Source organism: Aedes albopictus, chromosome 1, assembly GCF_035046485.1.
Source record: "Aedes albopictus strain Foshan chromosome 1, AalbF5, whole genome shotgun sequence".
Lineage (NCBI taxonomy): Eukaryota > Metazoa > Arthropoda > Insecta > Diptera > Culicidae > Aedes > Aedes albopictus.
Genome location: NC_085136.1, coordinates 272,379,598 through 272,405,432, shown reverse-complemented (window position 1 = coordinate 272,405,432; position 25,835 = coordinate 272,379,598). Strand labels below are relative to the sequence as shown.

The 25,835-nt window shown below is 40.2% G+C and overlaps 1 protein-coding gene across 3 annotated transcripts in view; it reads left to right on the top strand.

Moving 5' to 3' along the window:
* The window catches only part of LOC109400937 (cadherin-87A), a 1,070,191-nt gene that overhangs the window by 995,982 nt on the left and 48,374 nt on the right, over positions 1-25,835 (top strand). For all 3 annotated transcript variants that reach the window (XM_062846776.1, XM_062846777.1, XM_062846778.1), the window contains one exon: positions 6,914-7,003. In XM_062846776.1, the coding sequence (XP_062702760.1) occupies positions 6,914-7,003 (90 nt within the window). The remainder of the gene's footprint in view (positions 1-6,913; positions 7,004-25,835) is intronic.

Here is a 25,835-nt window from a genome sequence, read left to right as displayed (position 1 = left end):
TTCCTCTGGCAATTCCTCCGGCAATTTCTCTGGGAATTCCTCTGGGAATTCCTCCGGGAACCCCTCCGAAAAATCCTGTGGGATTTCCTCCGGGGATTCCTCTGGGAATTCCTTTGGGAATTCCTTTGGGAATTTCTCCGGGAATTCCTCTGGGAATTCCTCTGGGAATTTCATTGGAAAGTCCTCCGGAAATTCCTCTAGGAATTCCCCCGGGAATTCCTCTGGGAATTCCTACGGGAAATTCTCTGGGAAGTCCTCCGGGAATTCCTCTTGGAATTCCTCTGGGAATTCCTCCGGGAATCCCTCCGAAAATTCCTCTGGGAATCCCTCCAGGAATTTCTCTGGGAATTCCTTTGGGAGTTCCTCCGGGAATTCCTTTGGGAATTCCTCCGGGAATTTTACTGGAAATTCCTCCGGGAATTTTACTGGAAATTCCTCCGGGAATTTTACTTTAAATTCCTCCGGGAATTTCTCTGGGAATTCCTCCGGGAATTTCTCTGGGAATTCCTCCGGAAATTCCTCTGGAAACTCCTCCGAAAATTCCTCTGGGAATTCCTCCGGTCATTCCTCTGGGAATTCGTCCGGAAATTGCTCTGGGAATTCCTCCGGGAATTCCTCCGGAAATTCCTCTAGGAATTCCCCCCGGAATTCCTCTGGGAATTCCTCCGGGAATTTCTCTGGGAATTCCTCCGGGAATCCCTCCGAAAATTCCTCTGGGAATTCCTCCGGAAATTCCTCTAGGAATTCCCCCCGGAATTCCTCTGGGAATTCCTCCGGGAATTTCTCTGGGAATTCCTCCGGGAATCCCTCCGAAAATTCCTCTGGGAATTCCTCCGGGAATCCCTCCGAAAATTCCTTTGGGAATCCCTCCGGGAATTCCTCTTGGAATTCCTTCGAGAATTCCTTTGGGAGTTCCTCTGGGAATTCCTCTGGGAATTCCTCTGGGACTTCCTCCGGGAATCCCTCTGGGACTTCCTCTGGGAATTCCTCTGGGAATTCCTCCGGGAATTTCTCTGGGAATTCCTCCGGGAATCCCTCCGAAAATTCCTCTCGGAATTCCTCCGGGAATCCCTCCGAAAATTCCTTTGGGAATCCCTCCGGGAATTCCTCTGGGAATTTCTTCGAGAATTCCTTTGGGAGTTCCTTCGAGAATTCCTTTGGGAGTTCCTCTGGGAATTCCTCTGGGAATTCCTCTGGGAATTCCTCTGGGAATTCCTCTGGGAATTCCTCTGGGAATTCCTCCGGGAATTCCTCTGGGACTTCCTCCGGGAATTCCTCTGGGACTTCCTGCGGGAATCCCTCTGGGACTTCCTCTGGGAATTCCTCTGGAAATTCCTCTGGGAATTCCTCTGAGAATTCCTCTGGGAATTCCTCTGAGAATTCCTCTGGGAATTCCTCTGAGAATTCCTCTGGGAATTCCTCTGGGAATTCCTCTGGGAATTCCTCTGGGAATTCCTCTGGGAATTCCTTTGGGAATTCCTTTGGGAATTTCTCCGGGAATTCCTCTGGGAATTCCTCTGGGAATTCCTCTGGGAATTTCATTAGAAAGTCCTCCGGAAATTCCTCTAGGAATTCCCCAGGGAATTCCTCTGGGAATTCCTCCGGCAATTTCTCTGGGAATTCCTCTGGGAATTCCTCCGGGAACCCCTCCGAAAAATCCTGTGGGATTTCCTCCGGGGATTCCTCTGGGAATTCCTTTGGGAATTCCTTTGGGAATTTCTCCGGGAATTCCTCCGGGAATTCCTCTGGGAATTCCTCTGGGAATTCCTCTGGGAATTCCTCTAGGAATTCCTCTGGGAATTTCATTGGAAAGTCCTCCGGAAATTCCTCTGGGAATTCCTCTGGGAATTCCTCTGGGAATTCCTGTGCGAATTCCTCTGGGAATTCCTCTGGGAATTCCTCTGGGAATTCCTCCGGTCATTCCTCTGGGAATTCCTCTGGGAATTCCTCCGGGAATTCCTCTGGGAATTTCTCTGGGATTTCCTCTGGGAATTCCTCCGGGGATTCCTCTGGGAATTCCTTTGGGAATTCCTTTGGGAATTTCTCCGGGAATTCCTCTGGGAATTCCTCTGGGAATTTCATTGGAAAGTCCTCCGGAAATTCCTCTAGGAATTCCCCCGGGAATTCCTCTGGGAATTCCTACGGGAAATTCTCTGGGAAGTCCTCCGGGAATTCCTCTTGGAATTCCTCTGGGAATTCCTCCGGGAATCCCTCCGAAAATTCCTCTGGGAATCCCTCCAGGAATTTCTCTGGGAATTCCTTTGGGAGTTCCTCCGGGAATTCCTTTGGGAATTCCTCCGGGAATTTTACTGGAAATTCCTCCGGGAATTTTACTGGAAATTCCTCCGGGAATTTCTCTGGGAATTCCTCCGGGAATTTCTCTGGGAATTCCTCCGGAAATTCCTCTGGGAATTCCTCCGGAAATTCCTCTGGGAATTCCTCCGGTCATTCCTCTGGGAATTCGTCCGGAAATTGCTCTGGGAATTCCTCCGGGAATTCCTCTGGGAATTCCTCCGGGGATTCCTCCGGGAATTCCTTTGGGAATTCCTCCGGGAATTTCTCCGGGAATTCCTCTGGGAATTCCTCTGGGAATTTTATTGGAAATTCCTCCGGAAATTCCTCTAGGAATTCCCCCCGGAATTCCTCTGGGAATTCCTCCGGGAATTTCTCTGGGAATTCCTCCGGGAATCCCTCCGAAAATTCCTCTGGGAATTCCTCCGGGAATCCCTCCGAAAATTCCTTTGGGAATCCCTCCGGGAATTCCTCTTGGAATTCCTTCGAGAATTCCTTTGGGAGTTCCTCTGGGAATTCCTCTGGGAATTCCTCTGGGACTTCCTCCGGGAATCCCTCTGGGACTTCCTCTGGGAATTCCTCTGGGAATTCCTCCGGGAATTTCTCTGGGAATTCCTCCGGGAATCCCTCCGAAAATTCCTCTGGGAATTCCTCCGGGAATTCCTCTGGGAATTCCTTCGGGAATTCCTTTTTGAGTTCCTTCGGGAATTCCTTTGGGAATTCCTCGGGGAATTTTACTGGAAATTCCTCCGGGAATTTTACTGGAAATTCCTCCGGGAATCTCTCTGGAAATTCCTCCGGGAATGTCTCTGGGAATTCCTCCGGGAATTTCTCTGGGAATTCCTCCGGGAATTTCTCTGGGAATTCTTCCGGAAATTCCTCTGGGAATTCCTGCGGGAATCCCTCTGGGAATTCCTCCGGAAATTCGTCTGGGAATTCCTCCGGTAATTCCTCTGGGAATTCCTCCGTTCATTTCTCTGGGAATTCCTCCGGAAATTGCTCTGGGAATTCCTCCGGGAATTCCTCTGGGATTTCCTCCGGGGATTCCTCTGGGAATTCCTTTGGGAATTCCTTTGGGAATTTGTCCAGGAATTCCTCTGGGAATTCCTCTGGGAATTTCATTAGAAAGTCCTCCGGAAATTCCTCTAGGAATTCCCCAGGGAATTCCTCTGGCAATTCCTCCGGCAATTTCTCTGGGAATTCCTCTGGGAATTCCTCCGGGAACCCCTCCGAAAAATCCTGTGGGATTTCCTCCGGGGATTCCTCTGGGAATTCCTTTGGGAATTCCTTTGGGAATTTCTCCGGGAATTCCTCTGGGAATTCCTCTGGGAATTTCATTGGAAAGTCCTCCGGAAATTCCTCTAGGAATTCCCCCGGGAATTCCTCTGGGAATTCCTACGGGAAATTCTCTGGGAAGTCCTCCGGGAATTCCTCTTGGAATTCCTCTGGGAATTCCTCCGGGAATCCCTCCGAAAATTCCTCTGGGAATCCCTCCAGGAATTTCTCTGGGAATTCCTTTGGGAGTTCCTCCGGGAATTCCTTTGGGAATTCCTCCGGGAATTTTACTGGAAATTCCTCCGGGAATTTTACTGGAAATTCCTCCGGGAATTTTACTTTAAATTCCTCCGGGAATTTCTCTGGGAATTCCTCCGGGAATTTCTCTGGGAATTCCTCCGGAAATTCCTCTGGGAATTCCTCCGAAAATTCCTCTGGGAATTCCTCCGGTCATTCCTCTGGGAATTCGTCCGGAAATTGCTCTGGGAATTCCTCCGGGAATTCCTCCGGAAATTCCTCTAGGAATTCCCCCCGGAATTCCTCTGGGAATTCCTCCGGGAATTTCTCTGGGAATTCCTCCGGGAATCCCTCCGAAAATTCCTCTGGGAATTCCTCCGGAAATTCCTCTAGGAATTCCCCCCGGAATTCCTCTGGGAATTCCTCCGGGAATTTCTCTGGGAATTCCTCCGGGAATCCCTCCGAAAATTCCTCTGGGAATTCCTCCGGGAATCCCTCCGAAAATTCCTTTGGGAATCCCTCCGGGAATTCCTCTTGGAATTCCTTCGAGAATTCCTTTGGGAGTTCCTCTGGGAATTCCTCTGGGAATTCCTCTGGGACTTCCTCCGGGAATCCCTCTGGGACTTCCTCTGGGAATTCCTCTGGGAATTCCTCCGGGAATTTCTCTGGGAATTCCTCCGGGAATCCCTCCGAAAATTCCTCTCGGAATTCCTCCGGGAATCCCTCCGAAAATTCCTTTGGGAATCCCTCCGGGAATTCCTCTGGGAATTTCTTCGAGAATTCCTTTGGGAGTTCCTTCGAGAATTCCTTTGGGAGTTCCTCTGGGAATTCCTCTGGGAATTCCTCTGGGAATTCCTCTGGGAATTCCTCTGGGAATTCCTCTGGGAATTCCTCCGGGAATTCCTCTGGGACTTCCTCCGGGAATTCCTCTGGGACTTCCTGCGGGAATCCCTCTGGGACTTCCTCTGGGAATTCCTCTGGAAATTCCTCTGGGAATTCCTCTGAGAATTCCTCTGGGAATTCCTCTGAGAATTCCTCTGGGAATTCCTCTGAGAATTCCTCTGGGAATTCCTCTGGGAATTCCTCTGGGAATTCCTCTGGGAATTCCTCTGGGAATTCCTCCGGGAATTCCTCTGGGAATTCCTCCGGGAATTCCTCTGGGAATTCCTCCGGGAATTCCTCTGGGAATTCCTCCGGGAATTCCTCTGGGAATTCCTCCGGGAATTCCTCTGGGAATTCCTCCGGGAATTCCTCTGGGAATTCCTCCGGGAATTCCTCTGGGAATTCCTCCGGGAATTCCTCTGGGAATTCCTCCGGGAATTCCTCCGGGAATTCCTCTGGGAATTTCTCCGGGAATTCCTCTGGGAATTCCTCCGGGAATTCCTCCGGGAATTCCTTTGCGAATTCCTCTGGGAATTCCTCTGGGAATTCCTCAGAGAATTCCTCTGGGAATTCCTCAGAGAATTCCTCTGCGAATTCCTCCGGGAATTCCTCTGGGAATTCCTCCGGGAATTCCTCTGGGAATTCCTCCGGGAATTCCTCTGGGAATTCCTCCGGGAATTCCTCCGGGAATTCCTTTGCGAATTCTTCTGGGAATTCCTCTGGGAATTCCTCAGAGAATTCCTCTGGGAATTCCTCAGAGAATTCCTCTGCGAATTCCTCCGGGAATTCCTCTGCGAATTCCTCCGGGAATTCCTCTGCGAATTCCTCCGGGAATTCCTCTGAGAAGTCCTCTGAGAATTCCCCCGGGAACTCCTGCTGGAAATTCTCTGAAAATCCTGTGGGAATTCCTCCGAAAATTTTTTTGGCTGTTCATCCGGAAACTCTTAAAAGTATTCCTCTAGGAATCCCTTCAGGGATTTCTCTGGGAAATTTTCTGGAAATTCCTCCAGTAATTTCTTTGATAATTCTTCCGAAAATTTCCTTGGGAATTCATCCGGGAACTATCATGAGAATTTGTTCTATAATTCCTGTGATGATTGCTCCAGAAATTTCTGTAAGAAATCCTTTGAGGAAGTCTCTGACAGCTCTTTTGGGGCTCCTGATGAGATTTCTTCCGGCAAATGATTTGAGAAATCCTTCGGGATTTCCACCAAGAATTCGAGAGTCACTGCAAAACTGCTCAAATTGCCCCAATCCCCGTCATCAATCATCTAAAGCCAAATGATCCGACACTGCACCAAACTCATCCGGACGAAGATATCAACGTCACTCATCTTTCCCATTTATTTGGATGATTTCACCCAGCTCCAGCCAACGAACGCCATAATGAAACAAAAAGTCTCGTCCCATCCTGAGCGGCAAGTGACGTTCCTCTTTAATCCTTCTGGTGTATACGCTCTACCTACGCTCTTCTGGGTTGCGTGGGTGTCACGCACTCGTTTCGCCAGAAGGTAGCCGGTTGGAAAGTGTGACCATAACCGTCATCGGCTCACACTTCCCCGGTGGACACCTCCGTGTCGGGCAGTCACACCGGCGTTGTCGTCGGTGACTCACTGACTGGCGTGGTGTGGGGATGCCCACGTTCGCAAATGGTTGCAAAAGGGAAGAATTCATGCAGAATAAATTAGCACCCCAACCAGGGCTTCACCACTCTCTGTGAGTACGTTCGTCAGTCATCATCCCGGGCCAGCTTGGCCCGGCCCGGTGTGATAGGCTCGGACGCCGGCTGAATGGTTGGTTGGATGATTGGTGTCCAAAGCAACGCAACGGTGCGTCACCAGCGCGATACGGTTGGCTGGTCCGTTATGGGAACCTTTTTTGGAGAGTGATAAAATATAAAATAGCGTTCGGTGTCGAATGGATGCAGCAACAGCAGCGATGATGGGACCCCACAGGCGACAAAGGTCGATAGTAGGCCGCGCGACCGCCTGGTCCATGCAACTTTAATCCATTCAAAGCCATCCGGGGCCAGGTCGGACGTCAGCCAGCTATCAGCTTTGGTGCGGAGATAACGATGCCCTTGTTGCCCGTCTTGTCCTTTTTCCGGAGCTTCGAGCGTTTTACTGTGTGGGGGGTTGATGGACGGGGGGATCCCCGCCGTGGAAAACTGCCAACTCATCAAACTAATATGTCGCTGTTGCCGTTTTAATTACATTCTCTGTTTTAGAATTTAGCGATGACGGATTATCTCGTGATGACGGTCAAAGCGAACGATAGCGACGAGGGAACGAACGGCAAAGTTTTGTACCATCTGCAGGTAAGTGGATAATGGTTGATGGCGCTAGGGGGGTTGAAATGCGGGAAAAACCATTTCATCAAAATGCGGGTGTAATTCATTAGATATTCGTCGAGAACGCTCCGGTGGGTTGGTTGGAAACCGCGACGATTCGACCGCGAAGGATTCCGTGAAGTGGAATTTAGGGCTTGTAGAGTTTAGTGTGGTTAAAACTGGAGGGAGAACATGTGATGTGCCTGTCATTGACAATATACTATTTTGCATCAGTGAACTAGAAGAATTTGAAAAACTAGTGAAACTGAAAGAATTCTAGTAACAAGAGGAACGGTGAATTATAGGAATCAGACAAACAAACAACTAGATACATACATAGGAAATGATCAAGAAACAACAAAAGCTACAGTAACTAAAGGAATCTGAGGAACTACAGAAACTACAGGAAGTAATTGAACTAAAAAAAAAAGTGATAGAGTAACTTGAATAATCATGATTTTTAGAGAAATACGAGCAACGCCCGTGTTGCTAATTTTGAAATTGAGATGCGTATTTGCTAGACCGGCGCGTTAGCCAACTAAGCCACAGAACAAGTAACAATACTACGGAATACTTACCTGCTCTGTGGCTTAGATGGTTAAAGGGCCGGTCTAGCGAATACGGAGTTGTGTGTTTGAATCTCATCAGAACGCGATGTTTTTTTTCGCAATTTCATCTCTCAATTTGTCAATTAGCAACATTCATTGCCAGTTTTCAGTGAGTTTCAGACAAACCAGCAAGTTTGATAAATATCAGTAAAGAGCAACATGTATCATTGTATACAGGAACTGAAAGAAGAAAAAGAACTTGAGGAACCCAGAAAAAATAACACTCGAGCAGTCGCGACTTCGACCATCGGCAGTGACATCACGCTCACACTGTATATCACAAGCGTGCATTTTGAATGGTGCGTGTACTCAGTACATGGCGATGGTGCGACCGTTCCTGGGTTAAAAGAACTTGAGAACTTGACGAGCATTGGAAACTGCCGAAAATACAGGATCTGATAGAATAAGAGGAATTTAAGGAAACGATGAAGTCAGATGAAATAAGGGATGGACCTTAAGGAATTTGAAGAACTAGAGATCTTATTGAAACTAAAAGAATAAGAGAAGCTATAGGGAAAACTGGAAGCAGTGAAATAAGAAGAAATATCACAATTTGAGGTAGAAGTCGAACTAGGAAATCTACATGAATTAGATAAACTAGACATCCGACTAGAAGCACATAACAAGATCATTACAAAATTATGACAAATATTGTTAGAAATAACAATAACTGATATAATTCTGTTATAAAGATTTTTCTATGTGAATATCCATAACAAAAATGTATTATCATTTGTTATAATCACTAAAACAATAACAAAACTTGTTTCATCCACTCAAAAAGTTGTATAACAGCATTTGTTATATTTTGCATTATAATATAATTTTCTCTAACATAATTTTATAACAAGTTTATTAAAATCTTTGTTATATTTTTTTGTAACAAAATTAAATTAAAATTTATAAGATTATTTGTGTTGTCGCGAAAAAGTTTGTTAATTTTTGTTGTTTTGATCAATCGGGCCAAGAGATTTATAACAAAACTTATCATAAATTTGTTGTGAAATATATAATTGAACTTGTTATAATGATGTTATGATTGCACAAGTTAAGTCTAACAAAATTTGATATAATCTTGTTATGATCATATCTCGACTGCTTATATTTTTGTTCTAATCTCGTTCTGATTGATAGAAAAATCATTGTAACAAAATAACCCAACCTGTAATAATTTTGTTTTTCCCATCTAGTCGGGTGCACTTCATACGTAATATATACGTGATCATGTGAGCGACAGTTGATGATCGAGCGATCCAAGAAGAGAATCAGCTATTTTATGAGAGATTTGGTGATTGTATGTATGTTTTAGTGAGCAACCGAGTGTGCGAGTCAAAGATTAAGTGGTTTGGCGAGTGAGATTTTGTGAGCAGGTTGATGAATTTGTTAGTTGATAAACGAGTGTGGCTTGTAAAGTTCGAGAGTGGGTGTGTAAATTAGTTGGTATCAGTCATTGACTTACTCGCTCACCCGATCACTCGTTTAGTCACTAACATATTAACTAACAACATCATCCGAGTTACGCCCACTCACTAAAACAATAACTTACTCATTCACTCGTACATTTACTTACTAATAGGCTCACACATTCACTAGTTCACTCATTAGCTCACTCGCTCACTCGATCTCTTGCTCACCTCACTAACTTATGAACTCATCCAAAAACAACCCACTACTTACTTACTATATCACACAAACACCATCGCACTATCTCACGCACCTTTCAACTTACACACTCATTAATTTGTTTACTCAATCCAAAACTCACTACCGCACACACCCGCTTCACCCATCAGTAGGCACACTCACTCACTAATTCACTAACTCCAACTCACTCATTTAATTGAATCCATTGACTCACTCACTAGCTTGCTTACTCATTAATTCATTTATCAACTCACTAACAGGCTCACTCACTCAGTTACAGACTCCTTCGCTCATTTATTTGCTCCCTACATCGCTCCCTGACTCACGCATCAACTCAATTACTCGCTTATGTACTAGTTCACTCATTTTCTTTCACTCAATCTCTAACTCACTCACATGCTCACCTACTCCCTCATTCTTTCACAAACTCACTATCTGACTCACTCACACTCTAGTTCACAAAAATCATTAGCTCACTGACTAGCTCAGTAGCTCAACGGGTTCATTATTATGTTTTCAGTACAAACCGAATTATCGATTTTTTTTTCTTTCACTTTTGCTGCTTTTTCTATTTGTTTACCCTTATATGGTCGACAGGGTACCCGGGTACCCAGCGCCCATTTAAAAAGCACGGTGTAGAAAAAAGCAAGAGTTTGTCGGACACATTGCGGTTAAACATAATGTCGGAAGTGGAGCGCTGTATGGAGTATCCGATGGACTATACAGCGCGCCACTTCCAACATTCTGTTTTACGTACAGAAAAAGCAGCGGAAGTAAAAGAAAACATGTCACTAATTTGGAATTGTGCTGGAAATATTATAATTTATTCATTCAATACTCCACTGACTAACTCACTTAACTACCGTTCTACGTATAATTGCCCCATGTACATAGCGATTCCCACACAACATAGGACAAATATACGTTCGTCGACTGTAAATCAATCTCTTACTTTTCAACTCACTAACTTACTAGCTCACTAATTCTCACTATCTCATGAACTCGCTCATTAACGCACTAACTCATTGATTCAGCAGCTCACTGATATCCTCTAACTCACTCACTCACTACCTAATTAACACACTCATTTATGGACTATTCACTCAGTCACTAACTTTTCATTTATCAACTTACTCACACACTCATACATTCAATCATTCACACATTATCTCACATACTGAATTTACTATGTAATACACTAATCGATACTTATAAGAAACATGTACACAGGGTCAAAATTTGACCAAGTATACAGATTAAAGTGGATCAATGCTCGAACATCCGGTTTGACTCGATCAGATTTAATGTCCAACAGAAATAACACACTAACTCACTGCCTGATTAATTCATACTCACCAATTCACTAATTCTCTTACTAACACACGCAACAAATTCACGGGGACAGTTCTCTGTCTTAAGCTCTAATTTCCTTAGTCTATAACAGACTCTCTCACTTACTCACTCAGTCTTAGGGCAGCTCACACTCACCCACTCACCAATTCATAAACGTATTTACTCATTCATCAATTCATTCGCTCACTTATATGACTACTTACAATGTGCTTAAGGCTCAAATGAGAATCCCATATTATCCAAAACTGAAAAAGCACTTTTCTCCAGAATGACAAAAAAGGGAACCAAACCCTCGTGTCCGATTGCCATAATTGACTACATAAACAATCGGACGTTCCTATTTTCTTAGCTTTGTGGATCGTTTGAGAAAAAGTGCTTTTTAAATTCTGGAACATTTGCCTTTCTCAATTGAGCCTTAAGTGTAAAGCAACCTGTTGCGGATCGGAGGGTTTCAAGGCAGTTCAAACACTTCCGTTAGCAGTCCAACACCATGGCAGCTTAAAGCTGTAATTTATTAAGAACTTCATTATTTGAGATTATATAATTATGGATATAGATTACAAGACTTACATTCAGTATTATAATGCCTAATCGTTGAAACCACGACTCGCAACAATTCTCTCGAGCAAACGAAATGTATCCTAACAAAGGTAATAATTTATTGGTTAACTTAGGGATAGTGCATGTATAGAGATTTTAGCAATAATCAGGATTATCAAATTTTAGGTTTCAAATTTAGGGTATCAGTTCATTATTTAGTTTAATTGGACCAAGCTCAAACTTACAGTATGTGCAAATCTCAAAGGGAAGGTAATGGGCTTTGTTCCGAATCAATCGTATTCGGTACGGCTCAACCGGTAGCCTCAAGCGGTTCAGCGGCGCTGACGAACTCCCTAGCGAGTGCTATATAGAATCAAATTTGCAAATATACAATTCTCGTGATATAATCCAAATCTTATTGTTCTGCTGGCATGATGGCTCACCGGTTGTCGGGATCGTAGAGATGGACTCTTTTGTATCCGGTAAACGCACTTTGCACTACACTGTAGACGATGGGTGCCTAACAATCATATGGCGAACAATGCACGGCTATGAAATCGACCACGCTCGTTGGCTTCAATTTCGTTTCTGCTCACCGTGTTGATTATCTACCGCAGCTGTCTCGATGACAGGCACAGTGGGGCGTCCGGGAATCACACCACCTTCGGCAGTGTTTGAAGATTGGCAGTTTTCAACACAACCATTAGAAAAAAGCAAAGCCATTACAAAAGGTACAGGAATTGGAAGAATGTGAGGAACTACTGAAACAACATGATCTGTTGGAACTACAAAAAAAACTTAAGCTATGTTTTAGGAAAGCTTGAGGAATCAAGAGTATTGGGAATACTAGAGGAACAACAGTAACTACAAGATAAACAGAAAATGAAAGAATATGAATGACTAGAAACTGGAGAATCCATCAACATTAAAGGCATTTGCGAAAAAATAGATGAATTAAAAGATCCAAAAGAACAGCTGCAATTACAGGAACTAGAGAAAATGGAAGAGCTATGAAAACTGACAAACTTACAGGAACTGATTCCTCCGGATTCCTACCGACTTTTTTCCAAGATTTGGATAATTCTGTCTAGAATTCCTCTTTGAAAACCTTCCGTAATCCCTGAACCCGATAACCTTCTCAGGGAGTTTTTCAGGGAAACCCAGCAGAATTTATTTTCGTTTTCTCGGTATTGCTGCAGCGTCCTTCCCCAGAGTTTCTCTAGCGTTCTACCCAAAAACAATCATTGGATTTCTCGCAGGTTCTGTTCCGTTTTCTCTACAGGAGATTATCTCAGGATATTTCTCAAATATTGTCGCGGAATGTCTCAGAATTCGTCTCGAATGTTTCTCCACCATCCATTCCGGTGATCATCTCAAGACTTTCCTAACGGTTCTTCCAGATATTGTCCCTGTGAGTTTCCACAGGGTTTATTCCTGTGATTTCTACTAGAGTTCCTCCAAGGACTTCTTCATGAGTTTTTCACGGATGGTTTGCAAGAGTTTCTCCCGGGAGCTCTTCCGAAATTCGTCTTGTAATTTTTCAAAAGGACATTCTTTCGGAATATTCTTTAAAGGCTCGTGAGATCTCTTGAGTTTCATCTTAATTTTTTTTTTTTTATTCTTAATCACTTAACCTAGTTTTACAGCTCTGTTGTCCACTGGGGCACTACGTGAGCAATTTCAATTGACAGCTGCACTTACATTTTGTACAGCGCCTAGATTCTATTCTACTTTATCGAACTGGTTGCCTTTATGCTGCTTTCACTTTTTCTACTTCATACCTAGTAGAATGATGAGCACATGGATGATGATGAATGGCCGTTGTTCCTTTCCAGTCCAATTGGGGGTCCATTATGAGTAGCAGTTCGCCGATGTCCAGGTATCCGGGTCCGTTTGAGCCATGGGGCTCAGAAGAGGGTCAGTGTCAGTTGCTCTCGGGGTAAAAGCAACTGACGAAAAATTGCAAGTGCCGGGGCTGGGAATCAAACCCATGACCATCCGCATATGAAGCGAACGTGTGACCAACTACGCCACGGGCCCCGGCATCTTAAATTTCTCTCAGAATTTCTCCCACGACTTCTCTGAGTTTTTTGCAGGAGTAAATGCTGATACGCATCAGGTCTTCTAACGACTTCTTTAGAAGGGTTTCCAGTCGTAATTGTTTTCAGGATTTCTTGAGGTAATCGTTTTGAGTTGTTTTCCATTGATTTTCACGTGATTTTCAGTGTTCTTCCCGCATTCCCTATCAAACATTGTGTCGGGGCTCTGGGCTCTTTCGGACTTTTGTAATAGCTGATTTGTTTTCATTTTTTTTCGAATGTCATTTGTGACAACGACTATCACCAACGAAAAATTAAATCAAATAACCATTTTCAAAACAATTTCAAACAAACTTTACAATCTCCCGCCGAAACACGGTCCACAAAAACATGCAACGCGCAAACATCAGTTAGGGGCTGTCCATAAACCACGTGGTCATTTTTTTGGGACTTCTCAACCCCCCCCCGCGTGGTCATTAGTCCATACAAAATGCTCATTGGCCAGACCCCCCCTCCCCCTCCTTCAGAACCACGTGGTTTATGGACAGCCCCTTACGAGCATCGTCAATACTCTAATACACATCTTGCTCCGCTTCAAATCATCAATTTACTCTCTACCCCTTTTCGAGTTTTATCGTTCCTTCATTCACTCTTCCATTATTTGATCGCACTTGTATACTTGTGTCTCTTGTAATCGAAGGTAAATGATGCAGAGCATCGTCCACATCTCACTCGCACTCATACCAATATACATTACAAGCCAACCGCAAGCCTTCTGTAGCATGCGCGACAGATTATCAACTTTCCCAGTCAGATAGGATTGCTCAATGTGCCTTTTGTGTCATACTGATACACTCAAGGAAATGCTGTCTCAAAGTTCATTTTATTAAAACACTAATAATCGTCTATTCACTACAAGTTGATCCAAAAGTTCTTACTTGGATTTTCGTCCGGGACTCCAGGTAAAATATCGATTGGAATCCAGGTAAAATATTGTCAGAATATCCCGGAAGACTCAATGGAGAAACCTGAAGAGTATCTTTGGAGGATCCCTCGCGGAAATCCAAGAGAAGTTCCGAAAATCTCTGAATGAAATCCCTGGAAGCACATTTGTAAAAATCTTGCAAAAACCCCCGGGAGAAATTGTTGGAAAGTTATCCTGGAAAACTACTAAATCCGAGAGTATCTAACGAAAATGTTTGGAAACAATTTGGGAAGACGTCTGGAAGAATTCTCGGAATTGCTGGAGATACTTCATATATAGCAGTGGTGGAAATCCTGAAAGGAGTTTTGGTAGCAATCCTAGGAACAACTGTCAGAAATCTTGGAAGGAATTTTTTTTTTGAAATTTTTAGAAATTCTATTCATTTGCAAGCTAGTTATGAAGTTCCACATCAAATGGTAAAGAAATTGTAAACCCTTGAGTTACCAAATAACTTTGCCGAAGAAACCATCTTTCCAAGTAACAACCTAAGTAACACAATTTGTTATAATACTGTATATAATACATCCCAAGTAACACACTTGTTACCGAAGAGTCACGGCGGCGCAGGTTTTTGTTGCGCAGAAGTCACTGTGACTTACTTTTAGCAAGTAAGTATTTATTTGTTAGAAATAAGTCGCAGTAACTTCTGCGCAACAAAACCTGCGCCGCCGTGACTCTTCGGTGACAAGTGTGTTACTTGGGATGTTTCATACAAACGTCCATGTTTTGTTTCAAATATGGGAAACGTATTTTCATACACTTATATAACCGAAAAAGCGCAAAAAATGGCGGCTTATAAAGCATCTTTGATGTTACTGAAGATGTTTTTCAATACATTCTTATAACATAAAATTATGTATCGAATATGTTTTTCAGCAACATCATAACAACTTACTTATTGCCGGCACGAAATTATTATTTATCAAACACGCACAGCAAATAAATATGGCATCTTTTATAAATGCAGTATTTAGTGATGGCTCAAAATAATTTTCAGGCCTTACATTTCGTTTGTATTTTACCATCTCGATGTTTGGGCACTATGACTTAATTTCATGTGCCGTTCAAAATTTATGGTGTAAGCACTTTTCCTCTCCATAAATTCATTCGCTTTCCATAGGATTGGAAATAAGAAGGCAAGATTTTTGACATCTGTGGTTTGTAAGAAATTTCCAAACAAATTTTCAGACATGCAACATGGTGGCTTCTTGACAGAGTACCGTCAGAATGTTTTGGGATGTTATTTTCAATTATGATGTATTAACTCCTAAACTACCAAGGGTCCAAAAAAAGTCGGAAGTCCAACTTTGACAAGACATTTCTCGGCCGTTTTTCAACCGATTTTAAAACTTTTTTTTGCGATGGAACCGGACAGGTTTCTAGAATAGCGTCCATCTTAAAGATTTTGAAATAGATGCGTCTACCCAAAGTTATTAAGCAAAAGGCACTTCCTACTTTTTTTGAGAATGCCTTTTTTTGCACACTTTGATCAATAAAATAAAATTTAAAGCGATGACATATGATTTTTTCGACCCTAAATCATGCGTACAGCCGAAGTGAACATGTTTATGCAAAATAAGTGATTTTTCAATACACTGATATTTTAAATTACTGAAAAAACTGCTAAAATGCCCTATTTTTCACATAAAATTAGCAATAAATCAAAATTCAAAGCGATGACATATAGTTTTTTTGGTCTTAAATTGTTCGTAGGATTGTACTGGACATTTCTGATTAAAAATAAAAAAGTTTTAATTACACTCTTATTTTGTTTTACCCGAAGAACTATGAAAATTCCATATTTTTTACAAAAAGTAGTCAATAAAACTAAAATTAAAACGATAACTTGTAGTTTTTTAGTCTTGAATTGTTCTTAGTAGTTTAGGAGACATACTTGAAGAATAATAGTGATGTTTCCATTACACTCATATTTTGATTTACTCAAAAACCATCGAAAACACCACATTTCTCACACAAAGTGTTTAACAAATAAAAATGGCTTGCAATGCATTGCAGTTTTTTGTCTTTAAATTATCCGTGAAAGAGTTCATGATATATTTGATGAACAATAGTGACGTTTTTATAACAATCTTAATTAATTTTACTCAAAATGTTACAAAAATACCATAATTTTCATACAAAATAGTCAATAAACCAAAATTTAAAGCCATAACATTTAGTTTTTTGGCTTTAAATTTCCAAAAAAATGTACTGGACATGATTTTCATAAAATTTTAAAGTTTACATCTCACTAATATTTTGTTTTATCAAAAAATGTACGAAAATGTCACATTTTTACACAAAAAAGGCAATAAGCCAAACTTTAAATCAATGACATGTAGTACTTTGAATTTATCGTGGTAGTTTAGTGAGTTTATTTGAACAATACTAGTGATGTTCTTATAACACTCATAATTTATTTTACTCGAAATACTAGGAAAATACCGCCTTTTTCACACAAAGTTGTCAACAAATAAAAATTGGAGGCAATCAATGTCACGAAATTATTCGTATTGAAGTAAGAGACTTGTTTGATAAACAACAGTGATCTTTCAATGCTACTCGTATTATGTGTCACTAAAAAAATATAGAAATACCTAGAGAAATATAGAAATATATATAAAAATGAGTTAGAAGTTCCTTTGAGGCAACAAACTCAAGAACGGATGAACCGATCAGCATGGCTCTCGCACGGTTTGGTTCGTATTCGTGGTGGCTGTGTTTATATGTACAAAAAGATATGAAAATCGACTAGAAAAGTAAGCAATTTGATAAAATACTGATTTTTCATGAGCTGGGAAGGAAATCAACATGATCGAAATTAAACCAATCTAGAGTGCGGTGCTTTTTTGAGCTCAACAGTTGTCAAACCGCCACAAGACGGCAAGACAAAGTTTGCCGGGACAGCTAGTATATCTATAGAAATAGAAATCAAAATTTAATGCGATAGTTTATAGTTTTTTGGTCTTGAAATGTTCGTAAGAATGCACTTAATATATTTAATAAATAATAGTGATATTGTCGTCATACTCACACTTAACGAAACAGTTAAAAACGGAAAAATATATTTTGTATTCTGGAACCATCCTTGTACATACATGGAATTTGCAGCATCGTATCAAATTCGACAGCATACTGGAAATAGCCGCTAGAGTGCTAGACATAGGGCCCTCTTCTTATTCCTCTACCACGGTTGAACAGATTCTTTCTTCATTTAACTTGTTTTTCGAATAATCTTACAGAAGAATCTTCAACTTCTTCACGGAACGACACGCTTCCAGTAAGAACTTTCAGCATTTCGAGAAAATATTTGTTTGACACTTGCTACTACAAAGAAGTAGTAGTAGATGCTCATATTCGAAAGAAATAAACACTAGACAAACTTTTGAAAAGTAACAGATGGGACGCACTCGAGCTGAAAATCTCTCAACTAAAGACACATAACCTAACCTTAACTTTGGAAAACTTGTTTTATTCATACCAGTAAAGTTCGTAACTTTTTTTTTCATTTGTACGGGATTTCAGTGTATTTTTTGGTGATTGCTACTTCATGTTCAGGAGACGCAGATATATGTCGACAATTTCGTCTCAAGAGTACTGGAACTCGTATAATTTGGTGAGCTTGTTTTTGTATATTCTTAATTGTGCCTTGTAACTGCCGATGAGACGCTCCACACGTCCTGTGGCATCGGCGTCCATACGCCCAGGCCAGCTCACCTTCAAAGTACCTCAGGGTCGGCATTGACCAGGGGGAAACTTGAGCAACCCTACACTTACCTGCCAACTGAATTTTAGCGAACAAGGGAAAGGCCAAGCAGACTTATAGGGGAATTAATCTCTCGCTTTTGGAAACCAAAGGGACCGAGTTGATTTTCTATTCTACTAATATATTGATATCTAGGGTGTGTGGGTTAGTATATACAAACATAATTTTCGTTTAATCGTTGGGGCCCATTGCGGTGATGTTGATGGAAAGGGGGAAGAGAAGATGATGTCATACCTGCCGGAGCACGTGGTCGGCGTCAAAGCGATGTTAGCCGGAGCGAGCGCCGAGACGGTGGCGCTTCGGGTGGAGGGATGGGTTCGGAACCGATGGTCGAATGCATTGCTAAGCACGTCGCGTCGCCTGGCGGCCGGGTGTCCGTGGTAAATCACGAGATGTGCGCCGTTGGTCGAAGCGGGATGCTCTCAAACTTGGGTAGGGTGGTCCAAAACTTGGTGGTGCGGTCGGCTTCGGAAAACTGGTCCAGGTGACGCCACGCCTAATTGCTTCGCGTGTTCTGGCTGGCCCCAAATATAGTCCCGTGGGACGTCCAACTGACACAGGGGCACTTAATTCACTCCGAAAATGACACACACTTTTTCATGCGGTAGGTCTTGGACCTAACGACCGTACCACTACCTAGTGAAGCACTTTGCTCGAGCTTCTTGTCCGCTTCCTATCCCGAAATCGACTGATCTCGATTCCACCTTCCCATTTTTCTCCTCAAAACGTCTCTCCAGAAAACCTCCTCCTTTTCCTCTCTACCCCCCCCCCCCTTTCCGTTGATCCTTATTTCTTTATCATTCTTCATCCCGGATTCCGTGTTTATACATATTAATTTTGTTCCCTTTTCTAACCTTTTTTGATTATCAGTCGGGGGGCATACATTGGGAATTCAAAGCAAGTTCGAATTCAATTTTATATTGGAGCAGGGGTTCCCAAATTATATTTTTTTTCTAACAATACTAACAACTATTTTAACAATTTTTAATTTGACTAACATTTATACTTACAGCGTTTTTTGTATTATTTTTACCAAAGACAAAACTACTAACAAATATAATAACAAAACAAACATTTGCTTGGTTTCCCGTTGTTGCCGTTATTGTCGGTAACAGCCTATTTGCCAATCATATTCTTTGGACCTTCCAGTAACACCCGTGACCCGTAGGTCTGAGAGAAACTACGTCAATCTTGAAATATAGTCAGTGATTAGCCCCAAATATCTGTGCTTTGGTAACAGATGGGAAGAAAGCAAATCTCATAACAGCGCAGAGTTAGCATTGTTAAAATTCACAAATTAAAACAAATTAAAAAAAGATTTCCCTCTTGTACCGACTTTTCGAACCCTTTCGAACTTTTCGAAAAGATTTCCCTGTTAAATAAAATTCCCCGAGGATTTCCGGTTTCTTTTGCATTTTTTTCCAAATAATATAAAACCTAGAAATGGTACAAAAAAATTCAAGAATACAATTCTGCATGTTTTCGCTTTGAATTTTGGATTATTGGCTATTTTGTGTGAACATTTTTTGGGCACATTCGTGATTTTTTTAGTTGAACAAAATATGAGTGTAATATTAACATCAAAATGTTATCAAATGCATGCCTGATACATTCTAACGGAAAATTAAAAGCCTATCAACTATATGTTATTGCTTTATTTTTTTGTAAAATATATTAAGAGCGTCATGAAAACTTCACTATTCTTTATCAAATACGTCCAGTATTCTTTCACGAATAATTAAAAAGCAAAAAAAAACACATGCATTGAATTCAATTTTTATTTGTTGACTACTTTGTATGAAAAATGTGGTATTTCGAGCAAAATAAATTATGAGTGTAATATAATATCACTAGTATTGTTCAAATAAACCCACTCAATTACTACGATAAATTCGAAGTATTAAAACTATATAACATTGATTTAAAATGTGGCTTATTGACTTTTTTGTGTAAAAATGTGATGGTTTTTGTACATTTTTGATAAAACAAAATATTAGTGTAATGTTAACTTCAAATCTTATCAAAATCATGACCAGTACATTCTATTGGGAATTTAGGGCCAAAAAACTAAATGTTATGTCTTTAAATTTTGGTGTATTAACTATTTTGTATGAAAATTATGGTATTTTTGTAACTTTTTGAGTAAAATAAATTAAGAGTGTTATAAAAACGTCACTATTGTTCATCATATATGTCCTAAACTCTTTCACAGATAATTTCAAGGCAAAAAACTGCAATGCATTGTAAGCCATTTTTATTTGTCAACCACTTTGTGTGAGAAATGTGGTATTTTCGATGGTTTTCGAGTAAATCAAAATATGAGTGTAATGAAAACATCACTATTATTCTTCAAGTATGTCTCCCAAACTGCTATGAACAATTCAAGACTAAAAAACTACAAGTTATCGTTTTAGTTTTAGTTTTGTTGACTACTCTTTGTTAAAAAAAATGGAATTTTAATAGTTCATCGGATAAAACAAAATAAAAGTGTAATTAAAACATTTTTATTTTTAATCAGAAATGTCCAGTACAATCCTACGAACAATTTAAGACCAAAAAATCTATATGTCATCGCTTTGAATTTTAATTTATTACTTATTTTATGTGAAAAATAGGGTATTTTAGCAGTTTTTTCAGTAATTTAAAATATCAGTGTACTGAAAAATCATTTATTTTGCATAAACATGTTCACTCCGGCTGTACGCATGATTAAGGGTCGAAAAAATCATATGTCATCGCTTTAAATTTTATTTTATTGATCAAAGTGTGCAAAAAAAGGCATTCTCAAAAAAAGTAGGAAGTGCCTTTTGCTTAATAACTTTGGGTACACGCACCTATTTTAAAATATTTAAGATGGACGCTGTTCTTGAAACCTGTCCAGTTCCATCGCAAAAAAAAAGTTTTAAAATCGGTTAAAAAACGGCCGAGAAATGCCTTGTCAAAGTTGGACTTCCGACTTTTTTTGGACCCTTGGTAGTTCGCGGGAGTTTTCACCCCCTCAGTAGTTTAAGTGTTAATTATGATCTTTTAGACTGCAGAATTTGTCTTCGTTATCAAAACGGATATTATATTATTTCATTACATATTTAAACTGTTCCAGATGGATTATCGGCAGAAACATCAGTAGATGGACAAACGGCTATATATAAAAATGGTAGTGTGAAACTTTTTAGCAGGCACTGTAATTGGTCTGGGCTGATACATGGAAGAACTCAAAATTTTGGAAAAAAACGTTCAAATTACGACTGTTATACATTTCAATAACATGTTTATCGAATATCACTTGAATCGAATGAAATACATTGAAAAAACATCACAGCAACGCATTTTGAACATCTACCTCCCAATAGAATACGACGATGTCATTTTGGTTTTGGATGACCTATTTTGAACATAGGTATAACAATAACAAAGGTGGAGTGCGTTTCCTAGAACGAATAGTAATTAATTGTTCACGGGATCAAAAATAGTGTAAAAACTGTGCTGGTAAGTGAGATTTAGCCGCCACGTAAGTACCCCAGTGATTTTTAGGTGACAGAAGTCTTGCCGTTTATATAAAGTTGAATGGTGGCGCCCATATTTTGAGCTATGGTGACTGTGGTCTGCGCCAAGTTTTTCAGAGACTATTAACATACCCATTTGTTACCCTGTTTAGCATACTTGTAGCGGGATCAAACCGCAAAACATAACATTAAAGTTGCTATCGTATTTGGAGTGCCTTGTGTTTTTAAATGAAAGAGATGTTTATTAAATAATGATCAAGTAAGTGAGAAGAGACAGCAAACTGATAATGTTTTACATTAACGTATTTAATACGTAAAACAATGTTTTAATTACATGTTTGAGCTCAAAGGTTATAAGTATGTGCTGCTGATGTTATACATATCATCTTCAATTGAAGGAAGACGATGACACAAATATCTTGTGTAACCAACGTTAAATTTACGTTATTTTAACACCGTCGTTTGGGGTGACATTGGGCCTAGAGGGTAACATTGGTCCATCGATCCTACAGATTCTATATAAGTCAGAGAATTTTAAGGTGGGTGCCAAGTATCTTAGAATTATGCATTCTAGTAGTTTAGTAAACGGTATGTACTCCCGTCGTATTATAAATGTGCGGAATAGTGGCCCAATGTCACCCCGCACGACGGCATGTAGTGAGGATGATAACATTTTTCAGTAACTTGGTATTGCCAAACACAGTTAACACATGATTTCAACATAATATGTGTACAAATACGATTATAGTACTATACTACAACGTCTTTTTTTAAGTTTATTCTCAAAGATGTTTTCTGTGTTACTTGGGGAGGATCCTGAGATATATCTTCTTCTGAATAAGGAGCTTCCTTCACCCTCAGATCCTTCGCAACTATCTACTACTAGCTCTTTGTTGGAGATCCGTGACCGCGAGCCTCTTTATTCGGCTTCTTTATCATCATACGAAACATGCGACCAGAACGTTGAGTCATGATGTCATTGGCGTAGCTAGGGGGGGTTCCAGGGGTGCCTGGCACCCCCTAGAACATATGTGGCACCCCCTAGAATTTTTCCTTGACACTTGACAGTCACCCAAAATTTAAAACTTCACACGATAATTACAATATTTATTATTGGCACATTTAAACAAAATTTGAACACACCCGGAATTACTTACATACCTGTTGTATATTTTGACGTTTTGGATATTATTGGTAAGAACAATCAACAGGCTTCTCCATGGATTCCTCCAGAAATACCTCTATCTATTCATACAGTGATTTCTTTAGGCTTTCTTTATGGATTTTTCCCGATATTTCTTCAATAAACTTCCGTTAGGATTCTCCAGGCAGTCTTGGTGGGGTTATAAATACTAGAAATTTCTGCAAGGATTGATCCAGCAATTTCTCTTAGGATTTCTTTGGAAATTCTTACTATGATACCTCTCGGAATTCTTCTAGGGATTCCTCTGAAAATTCCTATTCAGATTCCTTCTGGAGTTCCTGGTAGGATTATTCGAAACAATCTTCCTGGGATCCTTTCAGAAGTTCCTACGATGATTCTTCCAGGAATTCCTTTAGAGATTTTGTTCACATATTCTTTCAGAAATATTTCATGGCATTCATCCAAAAATTGTTGCTAGGATTCCTCAAGCAACTGCTGCTGCGATTCTTCCAGCAATTTCTCTTAGAACTCCTCTAAAAATTCTCACTGTGATACTTTTAGGGATTCTACTAGAGAAGTTCTTACGGAAAATCTCCCTGGGATTTTTCTAAAAATCCTTACGGTGATTCTTCCAGAGATTTCTTCAAGGGTTTATCCAGGACTCCATTCAGAGGTTCTTCCAGAAATACCACGGGGGATTTCTCCAAGAACTTCTTTTGACCTTCCTCCATAAATTCCAGCTGGAATTCTCCACGCAATTCCCATTAGGACTCCTTTAGAAATACTTCCAGGGATTTCTCCTGACATACTTACTTGCTGCAATACTTTCGGGCAATCTTCCTGAGATATCTCCAGAAATTCCTCCTACGATTTCATCAGGGATTCCTCCAGTATACTTCTACCGAATCTTTTAAGGAGAACTGTAGGTATTCCTCAACGAATTTGTTAGAGGAACATCTCTTAGGATACCTTCAGAATTACTGTTTTTAAGATTTCTCTAGAAATTACTTCTATGATACCTCTCGGAATTCTAAGAATTCCTTTAGATATTCCAGCTGGGATTCCTCAAGCAATTTTTGTGGTTCTTCCAGCTATTCTTCCTCCAAAAATTCTAACTGTGGTACTTTAGAAATTATGCTACGGATTCTTTTAGAGCTTTCTTCTGGCTTTTTTGCTGGGCTCTTTCCAGGCAATCTCCCTGGAATTCTTGCAGAAATTCCTTTGGTTATTCTACCAGGGATTTCTCCAAGGACTCATCAAAGGATTCCTCCAGAGATTTTATATAAAGATTCCTCCACAAATTCCTCATGGATTTCCTGAAGAATTTACTTTTCACCTTCCAAGAATACTTCAAACTCCTCCTGCGGTTCTTCCAGCAATTCCTCCAGAAATTCTTACAATGACACGTCCAGAAATTCTTCTAGATCTAGTGGTTCCTATACGAATGGAATTCCTCCGGGAAATCTTCCTGAAATTCCTTCAGAAATTCCTCCTGCGATTCCTTCAGGGCCTTCTCTATTGATTCTTCCAGAATATCTCTACCAGTTCTTGCAGGGACTACTCTAGGTATTCCAAGGTTTTTTTTTCTTTGGACTACTCCAGGCATTCCTGATGGGGTTTCTCTATAAATTCCTGCATAGTTTCCTCCAGCAATTTCTCCTAGGATTTCTGCTGAGATTTCTACAATGATACATTCCAGAATCCTTCTAAGAATACCCCCTGAGATTTTTCCTATGATTTCTTCAGAATCTCTCCGGTGATTCGTCTAGGAATCCAAGAAATTTTATCCAAGGATTCTCTCATAAATTTCTCATTGAATTCCTCCAGGTACCTCTTGGCCTTCCTCCAGGAATTTTAGTTGGATTTCCCAATCTATTCTTGCTGTGGTTCTTCCAGCAATTCCTCCTAGGACTCCTCCAGAAATTCTTACTGTAATACTTCCCGGAAATTTTCTAGAGATTCTTCATAGAATTTCTCCAGGGATTTCTTTAAAAACTTGCTGGGATAAGTCAAGGTAATCTTCGTAGGAGCCTTGCAGAAGTACCTCGGTGTTGCCTCCTGAAAATCCTGAAGGAATTTTTTTTTCCTGGGTTTTCTCCAAATATTTCTCTTTGGATTTCTCCAGGAACTCCTCTTAACTCTAGGGATATCTCTTGGCATTCTTGCTGGGATTCTTCTTTCCTAGGATACTTACAGAAATGCCTTTGATTCTTCTAGGATTTTTTCTAAAGACTCATCCAGAAATTCCTCTAGACTTGTTATTCATGTTTTTCTCTAGAAATTAATAATGGTATTACTCCTGGAATTCCTCTTTGCCTTCTTCAAGAATTCCAGTTGAATCCCAATAGAAATCTCTAGAGGAATCCCTAAACACATTTCAGGAATAGTAGGAGAGAAATCATAGTAGGTATTACTAGGGAAATCTCTTGTGAAATCCTATAGAAATGTACGGGGAAAACTTGTAATTAATTAGAGGGCACAGAAAATTGCTAATTGATTAATTGAGATGTGAATTTGTGAAAAAAAATTCTGGTGAATTCGAACCCACGACTCCGTATTCACTAGACCGCAGTATGGCCATTTATTTGAGGGTTTTTTTTCGGCATAACTGTTTTTTTTTGGTTGAAAATTAGTGCGGTACTTTCATTGGAATTTGATCAGCAATATCTTTGGATTTATTTTGCTATATTTTAATGGCTATTTCTCTAAAACTATTTCAATAATTTCTTTCTCAGTTATTTTGCAAATTTCTCAGGCAATTTCTTTTTGATTTAATAGTATTTATATTCATTGCTTCCGAAAATTGCTGAACTGGAAATTCAAAAATCCTCAACTCGACTTGCTCAAAGAAAATTCTATAAAATTCACAAAAAAAACTTCCTGACAATTTCCCAAAGAAATTGCTGGAAAATTTGCCTTTAAAATTACCCTAGAATTTCCAAAGTAGTTACCAAAGAATTCATATAAGAATTACCAGAGGAATTCCTGAAGAAAATATGAAGTCTTTTTCTTTAAATTGGCCGGATACATTCTCAAAATAAATTGCTAAAATATATTCTATAAAAATTTCCACAAACATTCCCAAAAAAAAAACAAAGAAATTCTAAAAAAAAAATTCCGAGATCATCAAAGGAATTTCTTAAGAAAATTTAAAAAGAATTCCAAAAGTAATTGCAATAGAATCGCCGTGACAGAATTTTTAAAGTACCGCCAAAGATTTTTTTCAAATAAATTCCCG